The sequence below is a fragment of the Drosophila yakuba genome, chromosome 2R (genome assembly GCF_016746365.2).
Source record: "Drosophila yakuba strain Tai18E2 chromosome 2R, Prin_Dyak_Tai18E2_2.1, whole genome shotgun sequence".
In the NCBI taxonomy this organism is placed as follows: Eukaryota; Metazoa; Arthropoda; class Insecta; order Diptera; family Drosophilidae; genus Drosophila; species Drosophila yakuba.
In genome coordinates, this window is record NC_052528.2 from 6518694 (window position 1) to 6545781 (window position 27088).

At 39.8% G+C, this 27088-nt stretch overlaps 1 protein-coding gene across 3 annotated transcripts in view; it reads right to left on the reverse strand.

The window, feature by feature from the left end:
• The window catches only part of LOC6529482, a 34576-nt gene extending 7488 nt beyond the window's left edge, over positions 1-27088 (reverse strand). Inside the window, exons 1-4 of one of the 3 annotated variants that reach the window (XM_002090448.4) lie at positions 26919-27088; positions 24338-24668; positions 5850-6058; positions 2000-2135 (exon numbers count right to left, since the gene is read on the reverse strand). In XM_002090448.4, coding sequence (XP_002090484.2) covers positions 2000-2135; positions 5850-6058; positions 24338-24533 — 541 coding nt within the window. In that variant the 5' untranslated portion in view covers positions 24534-24668; positions 26919-27088. Of the gene's footprint in view, positions 1-1999; positions 2136-5849; positions 6059-24337; positions 24669-26809 lie in introns of all 3 variants that reach the window. The other 2 variants (XM_039372189.2, XM_039372190.2) reach the window with 2 other exon arrangements.

A 27088-nucleotide genomic window follows, 5' to 3' on the forward strand; every position in this document is an offset into this window, starting at 1 on the left:
GTGGTTGTGCTTCGGTGTACCCAAGGGATTCCCTTACTTGGTCACTGCTCCTGGTGCTGCACATACTGATAACCGCTTGATTCTTTTATGAGTTTATAAATTTGTGATTAACTTCAGGCGCATTCGGCAAACTTGATTGGGTTGTGTGAAAACTTCCATGAATTGGTTGTGAAGTATGAAAGAATGAGCCTTAAGGGGGCGAGTTTGTGCGTGGGAAAAATATCTATATCTATATCTATTAATATCTATTCAACTATGTAAATATTTCAGAGACTAGACGCAGTGTGTTGATGGTTTCAAATATAAGTTACATATGAAAAGAAACGTTTTTCTCAAGTGTACTCGTTATCCTTCACATATGTATGTAAATGGTGATAGGATAAACGATCTTTTTCTGCAGGCCAGCCTCCGCCAGATGGCGCCTTTTGTCTTAGCCCCGTTTTTACCCACTTGAAAGTCGGACATGAAAACATAATTTTACTTCAAAAATGCGATGACAGTGGCACCCGGGCCCGCCCACTTCAGCCCATGACCACGCCCCTTCACTGTACACACATGCGCGCCTTTTGTTGGCACTGCGTCGACTGCGACTGCAAAAATTCTATTTCAATTGTTTGCCTAGATTATGCAGTTGTATTAAGAGTGGGGAGGCATAAAAAACCAAGTGTGGAAATGGGGACAGGAGCAGGACTATGAGGAGTCTAGGGTTGCCAAGGCGAAATGAGAAGAAAAGCGAAAAGAAACAAGTGCAGGATGAAATCCTTTAAAAAGCAGCGAACAAGAGAAAAGTGAGTGAGTTTACAAGGAGCCTGGGAGTTGAGACGACTCGACAATGCCATTTGCAACGCATTGCCATATTGCATGAATTCCATTTACGGACTGCGACTGAAACTGGAGAGTGAAGACTGGCGACCAGAGACCGGAGACCCGGGACGTGCTACAGTCACGACCAGGTGAGACACCATCAGGAGCTGCACCACCGGCGGGAGGCAGCCTCTTTAAGATGACGTGGGGAAGCGTGAGGAATTTAATTTCATTAAGATGATTAATGCGGCATCAAGAATGAGGTATACACCACCAGTGTGGTGTTTGGATTTATTGGATAAATTTTGAATGGGAAAATCTTTCGACGGAATGTTGAAGAACTTAATTTGGATTTCTATAAAGATTCACTACTTAATAATTAAATTATTATATATATATTAAATATATATAAAATGTATTACACTACGTCTTTAAATACCACAATATAGCAAAGCTTTAATATTTATTCTTAAAATCTTTCCTATGAAAGCCCTGAACACAACAATTTTAAAATCCAAAAAAAAAATAATACATCTTCAGCTTAAGGCGTAAAGGCTAATAAAGTTGAAATCGTTTGGAACCTTTCTCCACCTTTAGAAGGCAGCTACTTTAATATCCAATTTGAGACGGGTCTGTCTTGCCACTTTGCTTTTCACCTCGATATAACACTCCCCATATGAAAATGGGTATTCTTGTATGGCTCTGGATTTTAAAAAAGGGGGAAGGCCATCAAAGACTCCTTGACAGGGGACAGGGAGCTGACAACCTGCATGCAATTTACATTCAGCAGCCTCAGATTTCGGCTGCCTTGCGTGCGCTCTTAAATGGTTTTGCGTCGATTCGAGTTTTTCGGCCCGGGGACAGGAGTAGGAGTCCTTGGCCGTTATCCTTTAACTTTCCGCTGTCAATCCTTGTCGGCTGCCTTCGGGCTTCTCCACTCTTTATCCACTCCCAGCAATTATGTTGCACTTTCAGGATAACTCAGCATCCTTCATTCTGGTCCCTGCAACTTCTGATGTCGCATCACTTGCCACTGTCATTCACAACATTGTTTGCTGCCCGGCACTATTAGCATTTTAATTAAATTTTCTGCTGTCGCCCGATGTCCAAGTGCCTCGCCTTTCGAATGCCCCTCCCCATCCATTTGCATTCACATTCCGCCAGCATTTATGCACCGCCCTTATGTTAAACTCACCCACAACGGTCATGGTCTCCGACTCGGATACGGTGTTGAATGCGGGCGCCTCGCCGGACACCTCGCACCGATAAAGTCCGGAACTCTGCAGGGTGACGCGGCGCAGGAGAATCTGGGTGTCCGAGGAGTTACGCAGCTATAAGAAAGAAGAGGGTGTGGATTTCTATAAGTATTCTCACATATCGGTTGGGACACATATTTGTACTTAAATTAAGTAAATAATTATCTATATTTAAAATAATATAGATATATCTATATATGTATATATAAATATTTACAGGTAACATTTAAGTTGTCCAGTACATCTGAAATAAAATCAAGAGCTTTAAAAAAACGGCATTAAATTCCGTTTGTTTTTTCAATAAAGAACCCAAGCGAGATAAATTACATGGCAATGAATCGACATAAAATCAAACGCAATTAGAGTTGAAGATTTTTCATGGATGATTTTTAACATTCACAAATTCTAGGCAAAATGAAGATTGATGATGGGAAAGGCGGTTTATTATTAGTTTAGCCACACTGCAGGCGAAAAATGTAATTTTCTCAAGGGCCGCTACGCAAGGAAACCCCAAGCAAAAGGAAAGCAAAAGTCATAAACTAAAAAGTCGGAAGAGCCAAGACCGAAAAACCAAACAAGCAAATGAAAATGAAATATCTAGAAACAATCGCACAAGGGCCTGAATAAAAGATAGAAGATACGCATGCGAGGGCGGTATGTTGTAAAAGTCACTCGCACAGTTTTTTCCTGTACTGGCTTTTTCATTTTCCCTGGGCAACAATTGCAGTCAAGTCAAGTTCTTTAAGTTGCACTTTTATTATCGCACACACATGCGGGAAGAAAGTTTCATTTGATTCGAGCAAATTTTTATGAAAATTCTTTGCTCTCGCTTTGTGCTCTGCCCGGTCACAATTCCCTCCAACCACTCCACACTCCACTCCTCTTCTCCGGCGTAAACAATCACAAAAGTCACGTTCAACATTATTTTTGGTTTGTTGCTTGTTTTCAGCTGTCCCCGCACCACCCCACCTCCCTTAACCCATGGCTGGCCCTTTGGTCCTGTACAATGACTGTGGACTGGCTTTTGTTTGTTGCCTTCTTGGCAGTACTTAAGCCGATTCTTCTACCCATTCTTCAGCTGCGTCTTCGTCTTTTTGCCAATTCTTGCGCCACGCTCAAGTTGTCAGCACCCCCAACGAAAATGTTGTTAAGGGGGTCGCTTTCCACAGGACCGTTAAGGGGGCTTGGAAAGTTGTGGTGGGGGGAATGGCAGTGCTAGCCAAAAAACCAAATCTTACCGCAATTCAAATTGCAGTCTCCCTTTATTGCTTTCTCGGCGTCGCCGTTTCGCTCATGACTGCAGATTGAAGTTGTTATTTGTAATTCCAAATTTGGTTTGGCTAAAAAGAATCAGGGCTCTAACCTTGTTTATGTGCCCTGATTGAAGTGGCCAACAAATAAAAGGGGGACACATTTCGACTCGGAATAACTGAGGAGTAAGATGCTACCACAGGAAAATACATATTTACATAAGACCAAGTCTTATGGTAATGAAAAAATAGTCTTTTGTAGAAGGTCTGTATAATTTCGTAACTTTATGATACAGCTTTTAAAGCCAGATAAACACTTATAAAATAAATCTTTCATAATTTCTGGCAGGAAATTTATCTATGAGCGACTAGCTATCCGTTATAAAAAGCACTAAAACTTGAAAATATTATCTAAGCAGTTTTAAATGCTTGCACACTTATGCTTACATTTCGCATTGAGATCCTTCATTAAATAAATTAATTACTTTATTCAGAGCAACGAAAGCTCATATGAAAATGCCTATCAAGCTTTTTCCAGCCATAACACAACAACATTATTACTAGTCTGCAGAGTCCGTCTTCCTTTCTAATAATGTCCCTTTACTCAACTCGACCTTCAACCCTTTTTGAGAAGGCGGCAAAGAAATGCAGATATTGAAACCAAAAGAAATCAAGAGAGAACGCTATAGTCGAGTTCCCCGACTATCTGATACCCGTTACTCAGCTAGTGGAAGGGAGAAGGAGAGTCTTAAACACAGTTTTTGGTGGTTTGTAGGCGTTAGAGTGGGCGTGGCAGAAAGTTTTTTGGCAAATCGATATAAATTTACAAGACCAATATAAATAAAAATGAAAATATATCAAAACAGTTTTCAAAAGTGTGGGCGTAGCAGCTTTGGGCGGTTTGAGGGCGTTAGAGTGGGCGTGGCAACATGATTCGACAAACTTGCGCTGCGTCTATGTCCCTGGAGTCTGTATGTTTAATCTCAACTTTCTAGCTTTTGTAGTTCCTGAGATCTCGACGTTCATACGGACGGACAGACGGACATGGCCAGATCGACTCGGCTATTGATCCTGATCAAGAATATATATACTTTATATGGTCGGAAACGCTTCCTTCTGCCTGTTACATACTTTTCAACGAATCTAGTATACCCTTTTACTCTACGAGTAACGGGTATAATTATGCCGCATTACGCATTATGCTTCCACTAAAGAAGCCTCCCTTAGTTTTTCTTTCCCTTCCGTTCCCCTTCTCTGCACCATTTCCTTGTATTTTCCGATTTTCCCTTTTCAGCCGCTTGGCCACACGCACACAGGCCATAAAACACGCTGGCACATTGCTCATACGCCACGTTAGCCTCGACAATTGACGGGATTTACTTTTCTGCGCACTGAGAGAATAATAGCTTTCTTAAATAATTTTAAAAACTCTAACTGTAGAAAGAATTCTTAAAACAACATATTCAAAAATCTGCGAAATACTTTATTATCTTTAAAATATTAATGAATTATGCATGATTTTATTATAGTAATACCACCCTCGCCACAGTGCTCTCGTACTTTTCTTATCCTCATTTTGCTTTGACTGCTCGCCTTACAGAGTAGACGCACTTAAGTGCTTTTGGCACTTATTATTATATATATTATTATTAGAGCGGCACGAAGTAAGAGGACCAGCAAAGGGATATCAACTTTGTCTGGTATATTGACAGCTTTAAGTGATTTCCGTTAACCTTTTCGATCGCAAGGCAAGCAGAACAACACGTGACCTTAGCTTGGCTTGGGCGGGTAACTGAAAATGAATGGCCGGCGGGGCGGAAAGCAACCCAACCAGACACACATTTTTATGGGCAACTAAGGAAGGTTACATCCACATTAAATTAAAGTTAAATGGCAAAACTACGTGGCAGCAATTTTCATTCCAGCGAAGACGTAATCAGCAACAAGCAGAGTGAAAACAGGGGGGCCAATGCGGGCGGAAAACTTGCGAAAAGAGCAGAAAGAGCTTTCCTCGCCATTGTGGCAATTACATGTTTTAAAATAATCATTATGATAAGGTCGTAACACTAAATCCAAAGCAACGGACCCCACCCTCCGCAAAATCAGCACCATAAAGTGTAATAAAATTTGAAATTAAATTTTTCCGCCTTCTTTTTTTAGATAAGCAACACCTGTTGCTGTTTTCGATTAGCACTGGGAGAAAAATTGTTTAGTGTCATATAAGTGCTTACGACTTCAGCACAATAATTTTGTCATGCTGAATTTAAAATCACAAGGGAAGAAGTCCAATTATTACACATCTTCAACATGAAATATTTTATGTTGCTTTGCATTGCTGATATAAGCTTTTTCACATTGCACGTATATTTATAATTTATTTCATTTAAATTTATAATAGTGCCCGAGTTTAAAAGCTGTCAAGCTGATACATCACGAAGTCGTTAATAAAATTATGTTTTTGCATGTAAAAAAGCATACAATCAGCGTATAATTGTCTAATAAGAAATGTACTTTCTATATCCTGTTGCGGTGCACTTACATCGATGTTGACTCCGGGCAGGGGGAAGGACTGTCCGGGGGGCTTATCGCGTGGCACATAGCGGTAGATCTCGTGACCGTCCTTATACCACTTCACCGAGTACAAGGACTCCCCGTCGAGGGCGTAACGGCAGCCCAGAGTGGCGCTCTTCAGGCGCATTATGTGATTGGGTATCTTCACCTCGGTCATTGTCAGCGAGCTGCTAATGTCTGCAATTAGCGTTGGTAGAGAAATAGAAACGGATGTTAGTGAGGCGAAATTATTTTTAATGGATTCCCCTGAGTTGATGCCATTCTCATTCCCATTCTAAACTGCACTTGCACTTACACAAAAGTTATCCCCTTAATTCGAATGCCCTAGCCCGCTTTCATATTTCAATTGTTATGATTCCAGCTGGCCATATTTTCCCACCAAAATGGCCAGAAGCCAAACACAAAAAACCTTTTGCGGTCCTGTCACATGAATTTGTACTTGTCCTGCTGGACTCTGGCTACTAGATCCCGGGGAAATCCAGTGCACGTCACTGCAGTCCACAATTCACGTGTAAGGCGAAACAAAAATACATGCGCCAAAAACTCAAAGGTTCCAGAAAAAAGCAGGCATTTGCAAGTAGAATTTGAATGCCCTGTATGCATAAAATGTAGTTATACAATTTCTTAGACAAATCCTGTTCCACCTCCACGGACAAACAGATCTTTAAATCTTTAAAGAAGTCATATTATAAGATGTTTAATTTACAATTTTTAAGTTAAAATGAGGCAGTTAACCGATTGGATTTTAAGTTTAGCTAGGGCATTTTAATATTCGTAGATTTATTTTTTGCGATGTCATAGCATGACGAATTGGAAGTATACCCCGATGAAGGGTAATCAAACCCAAACAGAGCCAAAAGCTTTTAAATCACAAACAGCAAAACCTGGCACATATCCCCATATTTGCCTTTGGCGACATTTGGCGGCTTTTCGGCGAGTCCCCGAAGGACTAGAGGTACTCGTAACCGCGGCCAGGACGCTAACCGTTATATTTTCAGCTGTGGGGGTGGGTTTCCGCCCACTTATTTAATATACCGCTACACTTTTCATTTTTCCAAACGTCAAACGTGAAAAAGTGAGTTCTTTCTGTGGGAAAGCGGGAAAAACAAATACTCACGCACACTAGCACAGACACTACTCCTCAGACGCATATGTATACATATGCATGTGTGTGGGTGAGTGCGGTGTAACGTGCAGCGCCGCCATTGAATTTATCACATTCACATGCAAATTGCGCCAAACGACCTTATTATGCAAATTGCCAACTGCAAATGGAGAACGAAATTGATTTTCCTGCATTCGCCGCTCCAACAACAACATCACGAATAAGCCAAGGGAAAGTTGCGGATAGGAAAGGAAAGGGGCTCATGCACAAGGAACTAGAGGTACAGTGGTTACCTGATAAGGCAAATGAATTACTACACGGAAATGTGTAGCTTGCACGATCAGTTAAATTAGCGAAGCGGCAAATGTGAATTTAAGGACGAAAACGGCGGACCTTGGGAGAAATGTGACGGATTTACGTATCAACGCTATTATTTTACTCAATTAAATGAGCATGAGTAATGTTTCAAATGCTATTACTTAATATATTTATTTTGAAATAGTATTTTTCATTGTAATATTTGTTTATATATGCATACTTTGCTAGCAGTTAGAAGCGACGATCTCCTGTGGTGGGTGTTGGCACTTCCGGATCTCCTGTTGTCTATAAAGTCGTTCAACAGTTTTGCAGCACTAGGCATGCCACCACCTTTATATGACAACTTGTGAGGAAGGGGCAGAAAACACCAGCTCAAGGGGCGAAAAGGGGAGACAGAGTGTGTGGTTTTCACAGCGACAAATGGCGAATATATTGAGCTGTCAGACGCCCAACGCAAAACCCGAGCCGGAGGTCATGCACACGGAGACATTGGCACAGTGTCATCTGTAGTATTGAACAATGTGAGCACAAGTAGGGCAGCGAGACACTCCAAAAAATAAGTGCCAGACAATTCATATCGAGTCTGCCACTGGGGCGAATGAGTAATCATACTAGGCTTTTGTGTGATGCATGCTTGGCACAGAAATAAATTTTTAATATGCATCTTTAAAATTACTTTTGCTCACAATTATTTAGCTTGGTATCGGGAAGAGTATTGTTGACAGTGCTGTTATATTTTAAGATTTTCCCTTATTATCTAGAAGATATATGCTGCTTTAAAGCGCGGAGACCAGTCAAACATTTCTCCAAGTGCACAGAAAAAGACAAAGGAAGGAGGGGCGCAAAAAGAGAGCAGCGGATTTGCAATCGGAATCAAAATCGCACCGCGCCTTCAATAAAAAATACGTTAAATGCTTTCAGCTTGTTTGCTTGCACGTGTGTGTTGCCCCTTTAGTGTATGCGTATGTATTGGTGTCCGTGGGCTGGTGGCAGACAATTGGCATAAAGGAAAGAGGAGGCAGCGATGGCAGCCACAAAATGAGTTAGTTGTTTGCCTTTTTGCTGTTCCACAGACACACAAGCACACACAATCACACACGCGCACACACAAAAACACACAAGCGCACATGCAGTCCGCTCTTTTTTGGGCTCGAATATTTTATTGCCCCAAATACAAATCGGCAGCAACAACAAACATCATGCATTAAAAATTCATTTCCGTGTCGGCATATTTTTGTTAACCCAACCGAAGGAAAAGCCAAATAAATGGAGTAGATGGTGCCATAAAATGTGCTAATAAGCTAAGGATTTGTGTCAGTGTACAGGAAGAAGGGAAATACGGCCGTATACACTTAAGGTTTCAGAGCATTGTAGAAAGTATCATTTGCAGCACGAAGTGTGCAAGCAAATGGAAGTTAAATTCCTAGCTACACATTTCAGTAAATCATTAAATAGCATGGTATTAATTATAAGTTCATGATTTAACTTCCATTTGTTATATAAAATATCTTTAAACTGGGATTTAATTTTATAACCAATTGACATTATCGTAAAAACTATAATTTAATTGAACAATTTCTATAAGTACAATGTATAGTGCACGATCCTGGTAATTTAAGAACGGCTCACCCATGTCCTGTTGGGATACGCCTTGCGGTCCTAGCGCATTAATTGCAGTTGACTGGCATTTGACTTTGCAAATTGGCCTGGCACATTCGCCCCTCTCCTTTTGGCTCTGGCGGTGCAGGACATACTGCGTAAATGGAGTGTGTCCTTTTTTCTACTGCAGACTACGGCAACAACAACCGACTGCACATTAAAAATTAAAAAAGCCAACCGAACGGCAAGGAAACTTGAAGCGAAGCGGAGGACAGTGTCGTACTGGAGATTTAGTTAAAAAGAGGGTACTTATTAATATTAAATTGCTTGTTGTGACTGCTAGGCAAATGGTATGCCGAAAATCATAAGGCTTACCCATCCATAGCTATTCGAATTTAAAAAAAAAAAACTGAAACTCGTCGCGCTCTCAATGCTTTAGGCTAAAGTCCCATGACTACGCCCCTGTGTGTGCAAAATGGAAGAAAGAACCCGATCCACTCAAAGTCAAAAGCCAAAAGCTAAAGCTAAAGTCGAAGAAAAGCAGGAGAACGGGACGAAAAATTAAGGGGAGTAGCTGCTAAAGAAAATTTGCCTACGACAACGAACACAGCAGGAGGAAAAGTTAAAAAGAAGGAAAGTAATTTCATGCATCGTTTAATTTTCATTCGGGTTTAATTTGTGCAACGCCCCCACAACATAACCCCTCTTTTTTCGGGGTTCCAGCTCCGCCGTTCTCACCATATCACCATAAAGAGTTCCTTGATGGCGTTTCTTCCCCTTTTCGCCGGAATTTTTGCAATTCCCCATTTAGACCTAATACTCAACAGCCACTTCCAGTTCAACTGACAATTGAAACAGCAAATAAAGTGGGGCCAAAAGGGGTAGAACAAATGTTAGGCCACCAGAAACACGACAGCCCCCAAAAAATACAATATCACGGAGCTGGAACTGACACCAACCAAATTTGAAGGGAAATAAAATTAAATGAAGCGCAGCTTTGCATTCATGTTCTACTGAATAAGCATTTTGACTAGAAAAAGTTTTCAAATCATTGATATCGAAGTATATTCATACTCGTTAAACCTCAGTTTGATAAAACACCATACATACCAGTTAAGTGTAATATACATACGAGTATATTATGTTCCAGAACATAATACCCCTTTTTTAACACACTCCCCCATATGCACAAGACCCAAATAGCCGACTTGCCCCATCCAAAAATTGTTCGACTTTAATGAAGTCAATTTTGGAAGTTGTCCCTGACAAAGCCATATTTCCCCTCCACCGTACTTTTGGTGTTCATCCTTAAGAAAAGTCTGTACCCCTTTTCCGTAATTGAAATTTTTAAAGTTGTCGCACAGTTTGGTATCTCGGGCAAAAGAAAGTGGAAGAGGCGGGCTGAGACAAACTTTTATCAGCGCCTGGCGCATTCTTTAAAACAATTTCCAGTGACTACCACTCCCACCCACGCAACGTCCCTTTTTCCGCAACAAATTAATCCCTTTATTTGCATAATTGAAAAACATCAACTGAAGCAGTCAAAAAATATCAAGAACTCCAAGTTTAGTGGCCAGCGGGCAAATATCCTGAATAAAGAGACAAACAAGGATACACTTAGACTTTAAGAGTGACAAAAAAAATGAATGTAGATTCTTTGAATTTCATCTAAATTAAAAGTGGATAAACATTGCATGCAAATGTGAAAATATAATTTAAAAATCAATTGAATGTAATTAACAAATTTACGTAATTGTCATTGATTTCCTCCAAATCGTTTTCGTGGTTCTAAAAGATTTTCCAAGTGCTTCGGCCCGAACTTTCGCCACATTTTAATGTTGTTGGCCGCATCGCTGCCCTGGGGAGCTATTTAACATTTTTCCAACACTTTGATAATCGCACTTTGCGGGCAGATTAATTATTTACGAGCGGCGTGTCCTCTTCTACCTGAGTTCACTCGCATCGTTTAACCCGCAGACAGACGAAAGACATCCGAGAGTAGACGACAAAAGCCCAGAAGTTGCTGTTAAATCATGGTAATGCCTAAAGCTCCGCCCCCGCCCCCAAATCCCAAACCTCCAATGCCAGGCCAGGTATATTTGTCGCCGGTCTTAAGAGATTGCGGCGCACAATTTCCGCGCTTGGTTTGGGGTCATGTGGCCCCTGCCCGCCTTCCCGGGAGATTTTCCGGGGCGGAAAAGCAACCGCAAGACATCAAAGCGCGCGCAGCGAGGACCAAAAGCCAACAAAAGCCACGTTGGGTACGAGAAGTATGCGAAGGCAATGAAATGCCAAAATTATAAACAATATTCCGAAGTATTAACAGTATACTTTAAAATGTAAGATTCATGTTGTACGATTTGCCATGAAAGGCTTAAATGTGATTAAAAATTTTTATAAATTTTTTTCATAGTCCTAAATCTAAAATAATTGATGCAATTCAATTGAAAACGCAATTTTTTGGTCATTTTTTTCTGACGTTCCCGCAAAAAGCTCACTTACTTATCAAATTTTCATATTTTAATTGTGACCTAACCTCTGCCCATATTAAAAGGAAACAATGCTTACAAAATCAGATCATCTCGGGTTATAATTAAAGGCGTGGCGGGGCTAACTGCCTTAACTCCTTTATATCCTGCAGTCCCGCGGCGCAGTGAAGGCGTCAAATTAATGCGCTAAATGCAATTTGCGGCGCTGAAAAGACGGCTTAAGGCGATGCCAAGTGCCTGGTTCTTTGAGCCAACTAGCAGCCAAGGCAACTTTTCCTTTGCTCCCGTCCCTTTGCCATATGAATTATGCAGTCAAGGGGAACAAGACAGGGCTTGGGAGCAACATAAGATGAAAATCGGTTTAAGTTCTTTAAGCGTTGAATACTTAACAGCTTACGCATATATCAATTACAGTAAAGGTATCAATTTTAGAACTAGATATCTTAAAGTATAAATTCGTTCAGAATTGTTCTCCTAATTGATCATTGCGTATGCCAACTTGTCATTATTTATTAAAAAAGTTGGACCATCAAACTCTTGCAAAATTCACCACTGAGCCTCCATTAACATACGTCCCACTTATTGCATTCCCTTCTTGGACTTCCTTCCTAGCCACATTAATATTTGATTACTGCTCCCAATTCAAGTTTCTTTCGAATAGAACCGAAAAAATGTTCTATACCTCGAGGCCGCGACCGAAAGTTGAGCTATAATATTGGCTTCCAGACTGCCATAGAATATGTGCCCATATAGCAGAGAATTTAAAATAAAAGGCTATAAGCACGCTTCCTACCAGCCAATTTTCTTTACTTTCCTTCCCTTTTTTTGTATTTTTGACTGCTTCTGGCATAATTTGAGGAACTTCCTATTCAACTTTCGCCGACCAGCCCCAGGGGACGGACACTCACCTCCGAGGGAGGTGTATATATATTTATAAAGACAATTTGGCCGTGGCACATTACCATGCCAAGGGATATACGACGTCTTGGACCGGTCGAGAGTATTATAAATAATTCAGTGGCCCGGCTCAGACCGGAGGCACTTTAATGAGGCCAAAACGGACTTTGACCATCACGAGTTTAGGCAATTTTGGTAGTCAGGCGAAGGTATAGGAATTTATGAAAAACTTTCTCTTTTCAATCGGTTCTGACTTGTTTTCTTTAGATATCACTTGGAAAAATCAATTTCAATCAATCAAGATTAAATCTTTATTTTAATTGCATACAATAAAATAAGCATATTATTCTTAAATAAATCAAAATATCAAATATATTTATATATAACCCCTAAGATAAAAATGATTAGAAAATAACTTTCACAAAACTTGTTTGCTCCGAAAAATGTATAAGTAGACTCCGATCTGAAAACGTCAGGGAAAATCAACCGATAAGGGTAAGTATACATGACATATCCAAATGTGGGCGCAGTTTGTCCGGGCGCAAGTTGAATGGGCGCGGCAAAGGGGTAAATGGGGGCAAGAAGCCGCAATGCGTTAGGAAAATCAATTTCACATAAAAAATTCAAGCAAAATTTTATGCCAACCTTTTTTTTGGTGTCGTCGCTGTTTCTGCCATATCTTAAGAAAAAGTTATTGCCACAAAGTGTGTGGATGTTGCATGTGTGTTTGTGTGGCGGCATGTGAAGTTAATGATTATGCAAATTGGCCTATAAATCGATTCCCAATCGTCGGTATTGCTGCAAATGGTCGATAGTTTTTACATGCTCCTGACATAGCAACAAAAAAAGGAACTTTGCCTATAATTGGCCTCGTTTAGAAATTACATAAAGTTTAACGCAAAGCAAAAATATTATACATAGTTATGATCAGTCGCATTGCTATTTCTGTTTTCATAATCGGCAGGTACTGACCCTACACCAAATATCACAGGTCTCTTCTCATCTTGCTTTTCGAGCTCGTCAACGCACTATAAAAATATCATTATCAGTGCAAAAGTTTGCTTATCAAAGACGACTTCGGCAACAGCAACAGGATGAAAACAAAAAGTGCCAGAAAAAATTGTGGCAAAGAATTTGCATATTCCGCAAGGCATGAGGCAGAAGCCACAGACACGCGGCTCCCACTGTCGTTGAAGTTGAAAAATGAAGGCCAGGAAAATTGAATTGCCAACTGGTCGTCGGGTTCCTTTCCCCTTTTTGATTTCTCATCGTCTCGTAGAAAGCTTATCATTAAATTCAAATATCAATCAATTTATCATAAAAAGGAACGGGAGCGTCAACAAAGAAGCCAGTTGAAAAGAGTAGCAGGGGAATTATGGAACTGCATTTGCATCAGAAGTAGGAATAGGGAATCAATAGAAGGAATGGTCAGGTCATTAACTCTTTGCATAGCAATATTTATTCAAATTGGCTTAATAAGAACCAAATAGTGAGAGCATTTTAATGACTGAATACTTACATCTATGTAAGAATTTTAATCTAGCTTTATAGCAGCTAAATTTACCTAAAAATTCCGATAAGCAGTCGCTTTAGAAGTGTAAAATTCTTTCACCATTAGGTGAAAATTCATTAATACTAGGCTGGCCACTTTTAAACACTGAACCGCAAAAATTTCGTCCTCAAAAGCTTATATTAACCAGTTGACACTTGTGCCTTCGACAGCCTTAAAGCCCTTAAGTAAATTATTGCTAATGGCCTTTACAGATGGGAATCGCTTGCTAGCAAAGTAATCACAACACGTGATTGATTGAAATCAATTTCCCGTCAGAGACATCTGTGAGTTGTGTGTGTTTGATTTTCGGGGTGGTGTTTGTGTTTATGCATACATTTGCTATCATTCGGTTACTTTCTCTTGTGGCAACACTTGAAAAAAGGATTCCTTACCAACTAGAAAAGTTTTCTTTTGTAAGTCAATGCAGCCTGTTTAGCAGTACAAAATGCTTTGATTGCGTGCCCAAAGATGCAAAATAACTCAATATTTTAATGCCTGGATCAATTATGAAAATTACCGATTACATTAAATTAATGAACAGCTTGTTTTTGCTTGTGTATGAGAGGTGTGTTCCTTTATACTATTCTTTTTTATGCTTTTAGATAACGATACGTTTGAAATCAAGCAGGTTGAATGAGGGTCCCTATTCCAAGATTTCTCCATTTCACTGATTCTCCACGAGAGTTGCCATAGATGCCATTTGCAGACAAGCGGGAAGCTCAAGTTGAGGTCGTTATCTAGCAAAATTTTCACCGTGCTTTTCGTGTACTCATCTTTGAGTTGCTGATTTATTCCGCGAAATTAATTTCAAATGAGTGGCTGATTGTCATTATACGGAGTCATATATGAAGAAACGAAAGTGCATCTATCTGGAAACCTTTGATTCGCTCCATTCCCAATTTCCGCCCACATTGTTGGAAGAGAAGGCAAAAGGAGCCAAATACGTGGCTGGGATTTTTATAACCAAATCAGGACGGAACCAGCCATCCTGTGAGATACAGCTGCTTTCTGGCATTGCCTTTTATTGTTTTTTATGATCATTTGTATTCATCAATTTTGTATTGATTTGGCTGGGGAAAGCCAAGGCAGAGGAAGCGTTTATATGCCACGACCAGCGAAAGGATAAACAAAACTTGGCAGAGGCCAATGAATTCTGATGTTTTTTTGCCCGTCTAGTCTTTTTCGCTCCGGTTTTAGCCACTTTCTCCGCTCCTTGGCAATTCCGCACAGCATCTTACGAATTTATGAGCTATAAAAACATCTGCCCGAACGGACGCCCCCTCTTTTTGTTACCCCACTTTATTTTCCCTGTGTGGTGAGGACAAACAAAAGTAAAGTGCTCCACTTTTTGATTACTTTCGGTTATTGTTTTTATGATTTTTGTTTCCTTTACTTTGCTTTTATTTTACATTTTGATATCACTTCTTCCGGAGTTTGTGTGTCCTTTCTTTCATTGCGTAATTTTAATTAGGCGCCAAATGCATACTAAAATATATATTTATTTTAATGGATGGCATGTGTGTATCGGATCTGCAAATGGATCTAAAAGTTGAGTGGGTTATAAACATATTTTGTAGACTTCTTTTAAAAAGCTACAATAATATTATTTGATTTTTTTTTTGTAATTATCACTTTACTGTGAGAGAATTTCATTTGGCATTCGAAGATTGAATTTAAATTAAATATTTGACCTCATTGAGACTTTTCAACTAAATGGGAATTCGCGCTTTATGCCATTTATTGAAATTATTAAGTGCATAACAAATCAATATGGATGGTAATTAACTTTTAACAAGCAAAGAGAGCACATCCTGAGAGACTGGGACTATTGAATATTTTATAAAGCTGCGCGCGCATATTAAAATTGCATTAAAAGTGTCACGAAAATGCTGCCTTCTTTTTTCTCCCACAGAGCCAAATTAATCCAGAAAAAGCCAAGGGGCGGTTTGAGCGGATAAAGGAAATGCCAAGCTGCGGTGGGAAAGCGAATAAAAAAATTGAATATGCAGCCAACGGAATAACTGAATTCATAAAACGCATCGCAGGCGAAATGAAATGCGGCAGAAATGAAATGTTAACAACGCCAAAAGCCGAAAAGTAGTTCGCCCATTTTCCACCGAATATAACGAAACGGGGCATCTGCGGGCGTGTAATAAATAAAAGAGAGCAAAGAGACTTTCGGCGACATCAAAGTTATTGACAGCTGTAAAGTTCGGTGTAATCTCTACTCCCATTCCCGCATGGTAAAATGTCAGAATTCAATTAAAATTTTATGATATGCACAAAGCGGCAAAAGCAGCAAAAACAGCAAAAAGCGGCGCGACGCTGGGAGTCGTGCAAAAAGTAGAAAAGGAAAGTAAAGCAGGAGAAGAGAAAGTGGATGCGAAATTTTCCTGTCATAATGAAAGCAGCTGCATGCCCACTCACTCGCCTGCACTTTAGCACACATACACACACTCAAACGCTCATTGAGGTCATTGGCAGTTTCCCCGCTTTTCCCCACCATTATGCGCTTTTCCCAGCTTTTCTCTTTACTTTGTGGCGGCGACAACTGCACACAAGTGCTGCGCATTTTGATATAAATTTATGAATACCCTACCCACAGGCCAGAGGGCACATAAGGCTGGATAGCAGTTACATTTTATTGATTATTATGAGCATTACTTCCAATTATGTGCTGGTGATATTAAGAAAACAATCTGGGACCACATACGAAATTTATGTATTATCATTGTATGTCTCGACATGATCTTGAATAATTAATACTTTTTGTGTTAACTATTGTCAAGAGTAATGAAATTAAGAACTTTACAATAGTTTAAAAGTCCAATGCCGGCAAAAAGCTCTTTCAAAGGACGCCCTAGCCGATACTAAAAGTACTTGCCCTGACAACCTAAGCATTTTTTTTTGTGATGCTGTTATTGCTGTTGGCCATCTTGAGCATCATTTGCTCGGCGATTTTTGTGCTGAGCTCTCGGTTTTTGCGGCCGAGAAAATAAACCGAAACGAAAACAACCATTAAAATGATGGTTATAATTTAGCTAACTGTTTTGGCTAGCATTGTTTTGTAGCTGGGCCAGCTGCTAATGCGACTTTATTGTTATGGATGTGACGTTACTCTTTCGCTTTTTCTTTTTCACGACAACTGAATGTGCTCATGTGCATGTGGATATGCAAATGGGTATGTTAACAGGATGTTGCAGCATGTTCGTCATAAATTCTGTTGGAAAGCCGTGGTAGTGAGGGCCACAAATCGACCATTTGCAGTGACCTTTCAACTGGCGCCCATAAAACTGTCTCTCAAACGCCCCACGCCCCCTTTGCATCCCTTTTTGGCCACTTTACAACTTGAAGACCACGGAGCAGACCCAAAAGCGGATGTGATAAGCTTAACCCATCCGCACACTCAGTGGAGGCATTGATTACCAGCGGCCCAAATAAATTACGAGGGCTCAGTACTCTCTGGTCCACTCAAATGGCAAACTTTCCCCTGCAACTTTCACTTTGGAAACAGCGAGATGGGGAATGGCGAAAGCAAAGCAGCCACCGGAGGCAGAATTTTTCCGCTCTATTTGCGCTGCACAGTGACTGCCAAAAATCCACTGCAGGCACCTAACACACGAAAAGATCCAAGGAGAGATGGGCAAAGACATTAACTACCAAATACCCTGCCTTAAAATTATTTTTTAGGCTTTAAGCAAAAGAAACTCCTTATATATACATATATGAAAACCAATATCATCTTTATAAAATGTGAAAAATATAGAAATATGACAAATAATAGACACTCTTGACTATAATTGTAATTATTCAAACCAAATGTATTCTTTTTTGGGTAAAGTTAAAACCAAGTAAGTCCGGTCTAGTACGTTCATTCCTTTTTTAAAAAATTTAATGAATTAAATATAATGATCACTTTCAACCCACAACCTTGAGCCACCACAAAGTAGAGCGAAAAACCAACTTCGAGCTGCCATTTGCCATTTGCCATTTTCCAGGGCCACTCTCAAGAGCGTCTTGGCAGAGATGGACGCGTGACGGGCGGGGGGCGTGGCAAGCGATGCGTGAATAAATCAGCTCGAGTTGCAGGCACATGTAAGTAATGTTTCCTTGGCCAGACACGGGCCCATCCCTAAACTTCCGAAGGAATGTGTTCGAGGAAATGACACAAGTGAAAATATTTCAAACACTTTGGTCCGATGTGAAGGAACTTACCAAGAGTGTGATGGCGATTGTATGAGTATTCGCCATCGATTGAATTGTCTTTACGCTTTGGTGAGCGGCTTACACGACTCAGCCGAAGCTTTGATTGTGGGTGTGTGGGTGTGAGCGTCTTATTTACTCACACAGCCACACTTTCTCTGTCCGGAAGTCCCAAGCCTTTACTTTCGCTTGCCTGCTCTTTCTCCTAATCAAGTGCTTTTTACCCCAGAGTGCATATAACATTTAAAAATAGTCAGAAGGTCAAGGAGATTGGAAAGTAAAGTAAAGCACAGGCCATACAGAAAAGCCTTAAATTAACCACGAAATAATTTGATCCTTTTTTTAGAACTTCCTTATTGACTTATGCTGGTATGCAATGGTATATTCGATGTGATCAAATTGTATGCAATAGGAATTTAAAAACGTTCTTGAAAATTCATTAGTGCCCATGCCAAACATAAAATGTAAAATAAAATAAATGAGTATGCTAAACCCTTATCAGATATGGTATCCTTATTAATCTTCCATTCCAGATCCCAAGGCCTCACACAGATTTCTCCACTCGATTTGCACATTTGATAATTTCTGACTGCGAATCAAAATCAATTTGCTGGCCATCAACGCCCATGAGGTTGAGGTTGATGCCACGAGGTTTGACCTGGAAAGCCTTTTAGCCCAACATTTGCCTTTTCCTACGCCCTCCGCACAATTTCCTCCCAATTTCCCGCACCCATCCTGTGGATCCTTTCCTTGACTGTGCTGATTATTTTATGCCTGGACGAACGGTCAGACGGTGTCATGTTGTTGCCGGCCCCTTAGATTTTTTGATAAATTTTCCATATCGTTAGCAGCAGCAGCTGATGATGAGGAGCCAGAGGGGAGGACCACAAGGACCGTTTCGAGGTTCGTTTTAAAGGGTGTTCTGCCTGTTTGGCCAGCTCTTTTTTATTTACGGGCCAGATGCACAATTTGTTGTAATACAATATTTTGGCCATTAGGAGCCAGGAGTTGGGAGCAGAACAGGCAAATGGCCACTGACTTTGTTTGCTGCGCAATGTTTGCGCTTTTCTGTTTTTCTGTCTGTTTTTTTTCTTCAGTTGCCTACACTTTGAACCTTTGCACGTGCCCCAAGTGATGGGTGGAAAATTGAGAAGACAGAGGTGCCGGATATTTAGTTCAGACAATAAAGGGGTAAATCTTCTTTTTGGCAGATGATTTAAGAAATTTCTTTTTTTCATGTTAAATAGTATGAAATGTTGTAATTAAGCATGCGGTTTTAGTAATCTACTATGATGCATAAACACAGCCAATATATATTTTTTTTACACACTGGGATATAACTTTATAACGAACGTTTCAATTCTTCAGGGACTAGAAAGTATCATGATGCCTTTGACTTTGGCAATTTAGCCAGTTTATTTAGACATGTTTCTGGTTTGACCCAAACGTAATCCGACCAAGCTGAGAAATAATGCTTCCAACATTTTTGGGGGATCTCCCTCACACATTTCCTTCTTCTGTCTTACTTCTACATTCCCCCCGTAACTTCTAGTCCTTGACTGCTTAATGGAACGTAAAGTCTGCATGATTAATAGGCGTCTGTCGGTCGTTCGTCTGAGCCTCGTCAGACATTAATGCCAAATCCTACCGAGTTCTCCCCTCTATGCTCTAGTGATTTCAATAAAAACACACAAAGAATGCCCAAAAAAGTCAACACAGGGCATTTTTATTTTGTTTCCTTTTGGTTAGGGGCGTTTTCTGACCGAACTGAACCGAAAAACTGGGTCCCAAACTGTTTGCTTTGTCCTTTGTTGTTTTGCCTTTTCAAAATTTTTATAAATTGAAATCAAAAACTTTTGCCCATATTAAGTATCATATTTCAAAAAAATTAGAATACATAATAATAGTGTATAGTTCTTCATGCAACGACTTAATAATAATGTATTGTATTACATTTCTGTCAAGTTTTTGCTTCGCGAAATAGTGCTAAGCTTCTCAGTTAGCAACGAGCCGACACATAAATTGTTTAGTACACCAACATGATACATCACCAATTCAATATTTACATTTAGAGCTTTTGAATTAAACACCAAACTCATTTTATGCAATTTGTTCCAGAAAAATGCTGTCATGTCAACGAAAAGTGCCATGATATATGTACATAGGTGGAGATTTATTTGAGTTTTGGGCACCTGAAGGTTATGTCAACGACAATAAATGGAAGCGGAAAAACCAAATTGAGGAAAGGAAAAAGAAACAATCGAGGAGCTTTCATCAATTGGCCAAATGCAGAGATAAAATTCAACAAAAGCTTAGTGGATCAAAATGTTTTTGTCTCGCAAACACAGGACATTGATACGAATGCGAGTGTATGTGTGTCCTATCAATTGCAACAATCGGAGTGTGCGTGTGTGAATAACCAAAGCAAACACAAGGTGGGGAAAAAACACTTAGCCACACAGAGACTCAGTTGCTTTGGCCGTTGCGGCGCCACAGTTTTATTTAAACAAAAGCATACTTGAGCTTATGCTCAGTTTGCCGGCAACAATTTAATGGCAGTGTGTTGATGAGGGGGGCGGTAGGTAAAGCGCAGAGATATAAGTGTGTACTTACGTAGGCCGTAATGCCCACATATGCATTATCTGCAACTTTTTCGCATATATAAATATTCGGTCTTGAAATGCTTATTAAACTAGAACATCGCTTAAAAAAATGTATTCAAGCATATGAAACCAATATGTAGCATACTTATATGGGCTCGACATTCTCACTTTGATATAATTTCCTGGAACTAATCATTTTTTTTTTTTTTTTTTTTTTTTTTTTTTTGTAAATTTTATTAATTGGAATTAAACAAGTTTACTGCTACCTATGTGGCAGCTTTACCAGGTTCTACATAAATTTCTACAGCATAGGCATAGGCAATATATACATTACTTTACAAATTAAGCTTTAGAAAAAAAAAATATTTATAATAATCTCGATGGGAGATCATGTGGGTGGAATCTTTTCAGCCTTCTTTTTCGCGGGGGATGGATAAGCCTTCTCGCCAGGGTGTTGGGGTGGGAACCGAGTCGCCACATGTATCTTTCCGCATGGGTCCTCAGTACATCGCCTATCTTTGGAATATTAAGATCCCTTTCGATGTCTCTGGTTCTCATGTACCAGGGGGAGTTACATAGTAATCTAACGACCTTACTTTGAGCAACTCTTATTTTGTTCAGATTAGTTCTGGCCGTAATTCCGTATACTTGCAACGCATACTTCCAAATTGGGGTCAGGATGGATTTATACAGGCGAACTTTATTTGCCAATGAGAGTTTGTTTCTCGGCGAAAAGAGCCACGACATTTTTGCAGCCTTTGAAAGTACTGCTTTCTTGATCATCGTCGTATGCCTTTGAAACGTTAGTCCTCTGTCCAAAATCACCCCGAGGTATTTGTAGAAGGTCTCGTGTCGAAGTGTGGAGCCGAGCATGGAAATTCCTGAGCAGTTCAAGGGCCTTTTTGTGAATGTAACGCAAGCACATTTGCTGCAATTAATGCCGATATTCCATTTCGTTGCCCACCCCTCGAAGGCCGTCACGTATTCCTGTAAGCCCCTGGTTGCATCACTCATGCTTGTACTTCTGACCATTACCGCGGTGTCATCCGCATAGGTTGCAATGAGAATGTTTTCGTCTTCAACTTCTGTACAGCACCAGGAATCCGGCATATCGGAGGTATACAGCGAATAAAGAGTCGGACCTAAAACACTGCCTTGGGGTACACCTGCTGAGATTGTACGCGTAGACGATTTGTCGCCATCGACAACCACACTGAACTGTCTGTTCGATAGAAAGCTTTTGATAATAAGAAATAGCTGTGGCGTCAAAAGGGTCTTAAGTTTACTTAGAAGACCATCATGCCATACTCTATCAAAGGCTTGTTGTATATCCATGAATACAGCGGTTGTATACATCTTGTCCTCCATTGCCTCCAAAGCAAAGTTTGTCACTCGGTTGGAACTAATCAGAGTTTGGTAATAAAACTTTTGAAGCTTTTCACGAATGAAAAAAAATTAAATCGGCATCGTTTGCCACATGTACCCAATATACATGCAAAAAAAGAGAGGCACCCCACACTCTTCATATGATTATTAAGACCCCTGTCGATTTTTTCTCTTTTATTGTGTGTACTGAGTCAAGGGCGATTTTTAGGTGGGCTTGACTTGATTAATGCGAAATTGTGTTACCCTCTAATGAGGAGGTGGCCGGCATAGGGATATATATGCATAAATGTTCGTATATCTATTGAAGTAGGATAGCCCACAGCAGATGGAGCTATTTCATTTGCGTATTATTTTCGCAAAATTCGATGAGAACGAGCTGAGTTTTCAATGAAATTTAAACGAATTTCATATTTACAGTTAGCCTGGGGGTGGTGGGAGTTTTCGGGGGACGCTGTCAGAAGCAATCAGGCTGCAGGCGCTGCTCGGCAATATCAAAGAGCGTATTAACATGCAAAGCAGGACCCACAACCAGAGTCGAAGTCAGAGCGCCAAACTGAAAAGTAGTAGGTATGGGTTGAGCAAAATACAAAACAAAAAAAAAATGAAACGAAAAGAAAAAACTGACTGGAAAATAAGGAGACGCGAACTTGACTTGCCACAGAAGGCGCAACAAAATTGAAAACCATTAGGATTAATGTTTAGTTGAAAGATTTGCGCGTTAAGCCATTTTTACATGGCTGCCTTCGGCTGCTCCGATTGCTAATGTAGTTTATGTGTAGGAGTGGATGGTGGTGCGGTAGCGCCTTTGGATTTCCCGATGCCAGGATGGCTCTAAGGCTCCCAGGGAGTATTCTTAACGCTAACTGACGTTGGCTTCTGCTGCGGATGCTGTTACTGCTGTTAGGCTTAAGGCGAGACGCTCAAACGACATGTAAAATGTGACATTTTAATGTATGCAAATGAGACGTTGAATTAAGCCAACGCACCCACACAGAGGGAGGCACGGAGACAGGATAGGGAACGAGGCGGATATAGAGAGAGCCGCAGAACCTGCAAGGATCCCCGCTGGTGTGCAAACATTCACTTGGCTCCATATCCGTTTCCGCTGCTCAGCATTCCCATCGCTGTGCACTGCCCTTTGTGATATGATTTGAAAATAATGAAAAGACAGTTACAGCCTCCCCCTTCATTTTTTCGCCCCTCTTTTTTCGCCACCCCTATTAGTAACCCCCTCACGTTCCTGCCTTTCCGGAAATGTCAACTTAACTGGCTTGAACTGAGAAAATGCGACAAAAGGCAACGCCACAGTTAATTGAAAGTAATAAAGATAGAAACATAAGCAATATAAACTTTTCTTTGAAATATGTACATATATGACTATATATATTTCATAATAGGTATATCATTTTATGGTGGTAAAGAAGATCATTTTATATATACAGTATTTAACTAAAAAATACTTTTAGCTGGTTTGTAAATATTTGGTAAAATGAAGCAACAAAAAAATAGAAAAACATGAACCCCTCTAATAATGAACCATAGTAAGCCCGAGTGGTGACTTTTTGCCAAATTTATTAATTTCTATTCTGTTTGCGTGCCCCAATTTGTCCTTGTCTGCGCTTTTGTCTTTCGCCAATGGATTTGTTCGATTGTTTTGGTCTTTGGCTTTCAATTTGTTGATTGTTTTTCTTGGGATTTTCCCAGGAATTTGTTTTGAGGGAGCTGGATTTCCACAAAAACAATTCTGTAAAAATGTTTGAGTAAAACATGCGTGTACTTTTTGTTTGGCGTCAGATTTTCTGAGAAATGCTGGGAAAACATTTAAGATATTTGTTACTTCACTTAAAAGTCTTTGAAAAGTAAATAGAATAAAAGGAAACTGACAAAGTGTTATCTTAATTTCTTTGTTTGGTAAAAAGCTTGTTTGATTACAGTTATTTCAAGATTATAAATTGGTTTTAGCAACATTAAGAGCTATTCCAAAATTGGCTTTTGATTAGTCTTTACTGTAGATGTGAATTCCGCAAAAACATGTTACCGAAACTTACCAATATTTATTATTAACCCTGTTTTCAAGGAAAATAAAACCCTACATTTGAAATCAGGGGTACATTTATATAGTTAGATCCCATATTTAAATTAATGCCAATTACTTAGTTTTACCCCACATGCAAACATTTGTAGATAGAATAGAAAAAAGATGCCCACAGCCCTGGCCTAGCATTAATTATGACCCATCTAAAATTGTGCCCAAAAGAACCTTTTGTATATGCATACATATTAGAAGGGAGATTTATAACTCACCGATTAGGACTAGTATCACATGTAGGATGTACCAGATCTGCAAACTCGTGGCCGCCGTCCTTCCTGTGGCCGATTTTCTCACTGGAGCTCCGTCCTGTTGCTCCATATTCATCCGCAGCTGTTGGAGGCATTGGTGGTGCTCCGTTTTATGGTAGTGAGGCAGCTGGTGCTGGGTAAAGGGATCCTGCGCACACATCTTGGCCTCCGTTAAATGCCCCAAATGAGCCACGCCCACACGCACTAATGTCTTTATTAATTTCGGTGTGAAATTTTCACTTATTTCATTTGGACATTAAGTTGTTGTTTTGGGGCTCCCCCTTTACTGCTGCCTCTGTGCGGTAATAAAATGTTGGCTATTAATCACTTTTAATCGCGACGCGAACAAAAACAACGGAAAGTTAAAGGCAAAAACTATTAAAGGACCTGAGGCCCTCGCTCCATTTTGCTGTTCCATCATATGGAGCGGCACTGCAGTCAAGTTAAAGACATAAATTTTCAAGCATTTTGGGAAAAGATTAATTACACAGCAGCCTTTTCTCGGTTCTGCGGCGGAAAAAGCGTGGAAAAGCGGAAAACGAAGGAAAGACTTTGCCACATAAATTCAAAATCCAGTTGCCGCGTGCTTCTTAACCCTTTGGTTGATTTAGAGCGTCAGGAAAACGCTTCCCAGGCAATTGAGATGGTGACTTACAGCTAAAGCGCCGGGGTGAGTTGGAAATTCACTAAAGGACGCCTTTTTTATTTTAAACGGTGTCATAGCATACGCTTATTGCTTTAACTTCAACAAGCCCAAAACCGTTAGGTGCCTTATCATTATACTGATTTATAATCGAAGCTAGATGTGCAATTATCATAAACTGGTTAAGCGTTTATAAAATGAAATACCGGGAATTTGGTTGCGGACTGGGGTCGAGCCATGTTCCCAATGGCTCGTATTTCAAGATTGACAAAATTATGGCCTCATCGGAAAACAACGCTATATCGAAATTTATTGGTAATACGGTTATTTGTTTCCAAATTGTTGTTTTATTTATGACAGCAATTAAGGTTTAATAATATGCGGGAAACCAAAATTCGGTTCATTAAGTTGAATTGTGATCAGTGCAAAAATAAAAAACATTTAGGCATCCCTCTATGAAAAGGATATAAACATTATGTTGGAAATAGAAAACATTAGAATTTAATAGAAAATAGAGATTTCCCAAAGTTGCAATATAATAAAATAAACTAAATAAAAATAAGTTTTGATCATCTAAATCATTCTCATTTCGTATTTCACATTAAAAATCAATTAAACACGTGCTTAAATATATTAAACACACCCGCATTTCACCAATGCTGGAAATGATTTATGGGCATTTACAAATCCAATGACAGCACGAACAATTAACAAATAATTATAAATATTTATAAATATACTGTCATGCCCCGACAGATAGCAATAATATAAAATTTTTTCCGATTAATTCCCTTTTTTGGCATTTCGCTTTGTGAAAGCCAACAATGGCTGGATAAACACAAATAAATAGCCAACAAGTCAGGTGCAGATAATAAAGCAACAACATCAGCAGCTGTTGTTATAATTACAGCAACAATAAAGTCGCGTACGCCCGCAGAAACAAAAAATGTGGTAACTGGAGCGCCTGAAAATAGGCAACGCTGAATGGCCAGGACCTAGCCTCATATACAGGACACTATATCTACTCCAGCACGCCCAAGCTACATAATTAGCATAAATTGAAGCCGGAGCGAGTACAGGGAGGCGGTAGAAGCAGCGAGAGAGAAAAAAATCACAAAATATAATTAAACATTAAAATGTTCTTCAGCTAAACGTGGAACTTATGGTGGTAAATTTTCAAGTTGGTGCTTTCGAGCGCGAATCAGAGAAGACACGCCATGTTTCAGTCTTATGAAAACCCAATTTTAAATATAGAAACAAATTTCAGGATATCGCTTTAATCATTTAATAAACAGACTGCCTATACGTTGTTAAATTTGAATACAGATTAATAAGATTATAAAAGCCTCCAGACTTTGTATATTTCATATTTTTGTTTTTGTTAAACAAATCTATATTGAATAATTAAAGAAAGCTTTTTCTTTCACAAAACAAACATTTCATTTTTCTATGTAAAACCAAATTGTTTTTTTCTTGTTTAAAGAACTATAAAACCCACTACAAAATCTGGCGATGAAAAAGTTTAGCCCCCGCCCTTTACAAGGTTCAGTTTTTGGTTTCTCCACTTTTCCGGCTGGTTCGACTATTTTGAATTTTTGTTAGTTTTGGGGTCGCCAGATGATTACTCCTTGTGTTCCACTTTTCGCGCTTTAATTACCCGCAACCGCAACAGTTTTCTCAGTTTTCCCAGCAATAACAACAAATGCCTGACAAATGTTCTCGGCACGCAACAAATGCAGCTTTTCGAGCGGGGGCTCAAAGATTTTTCATTTCCACGACCTGCACTTGCTCACATTTTCATTGAATACGTTTTTGTTATTATTGCTGCCACACTTGCACTCTTTCGTTTTTATTTGAGAGCATTACGCGGGCATTTCCTTTTTTTTGTAAACACGATATTACTTTTAGTGACCACTCGCTCACGCACACACACGTACACAAACTTTGGAAGTGTGCGTGCTATTCGATTGGCTCAGTTTTCAGTTTCGGGTTTCGTTTGGCTCCTTCAAAAAGAGGGGATTGTAACAACGCGCGCGACAAAAATGACGTGCGTTCACTTCAAAGTTGAAATA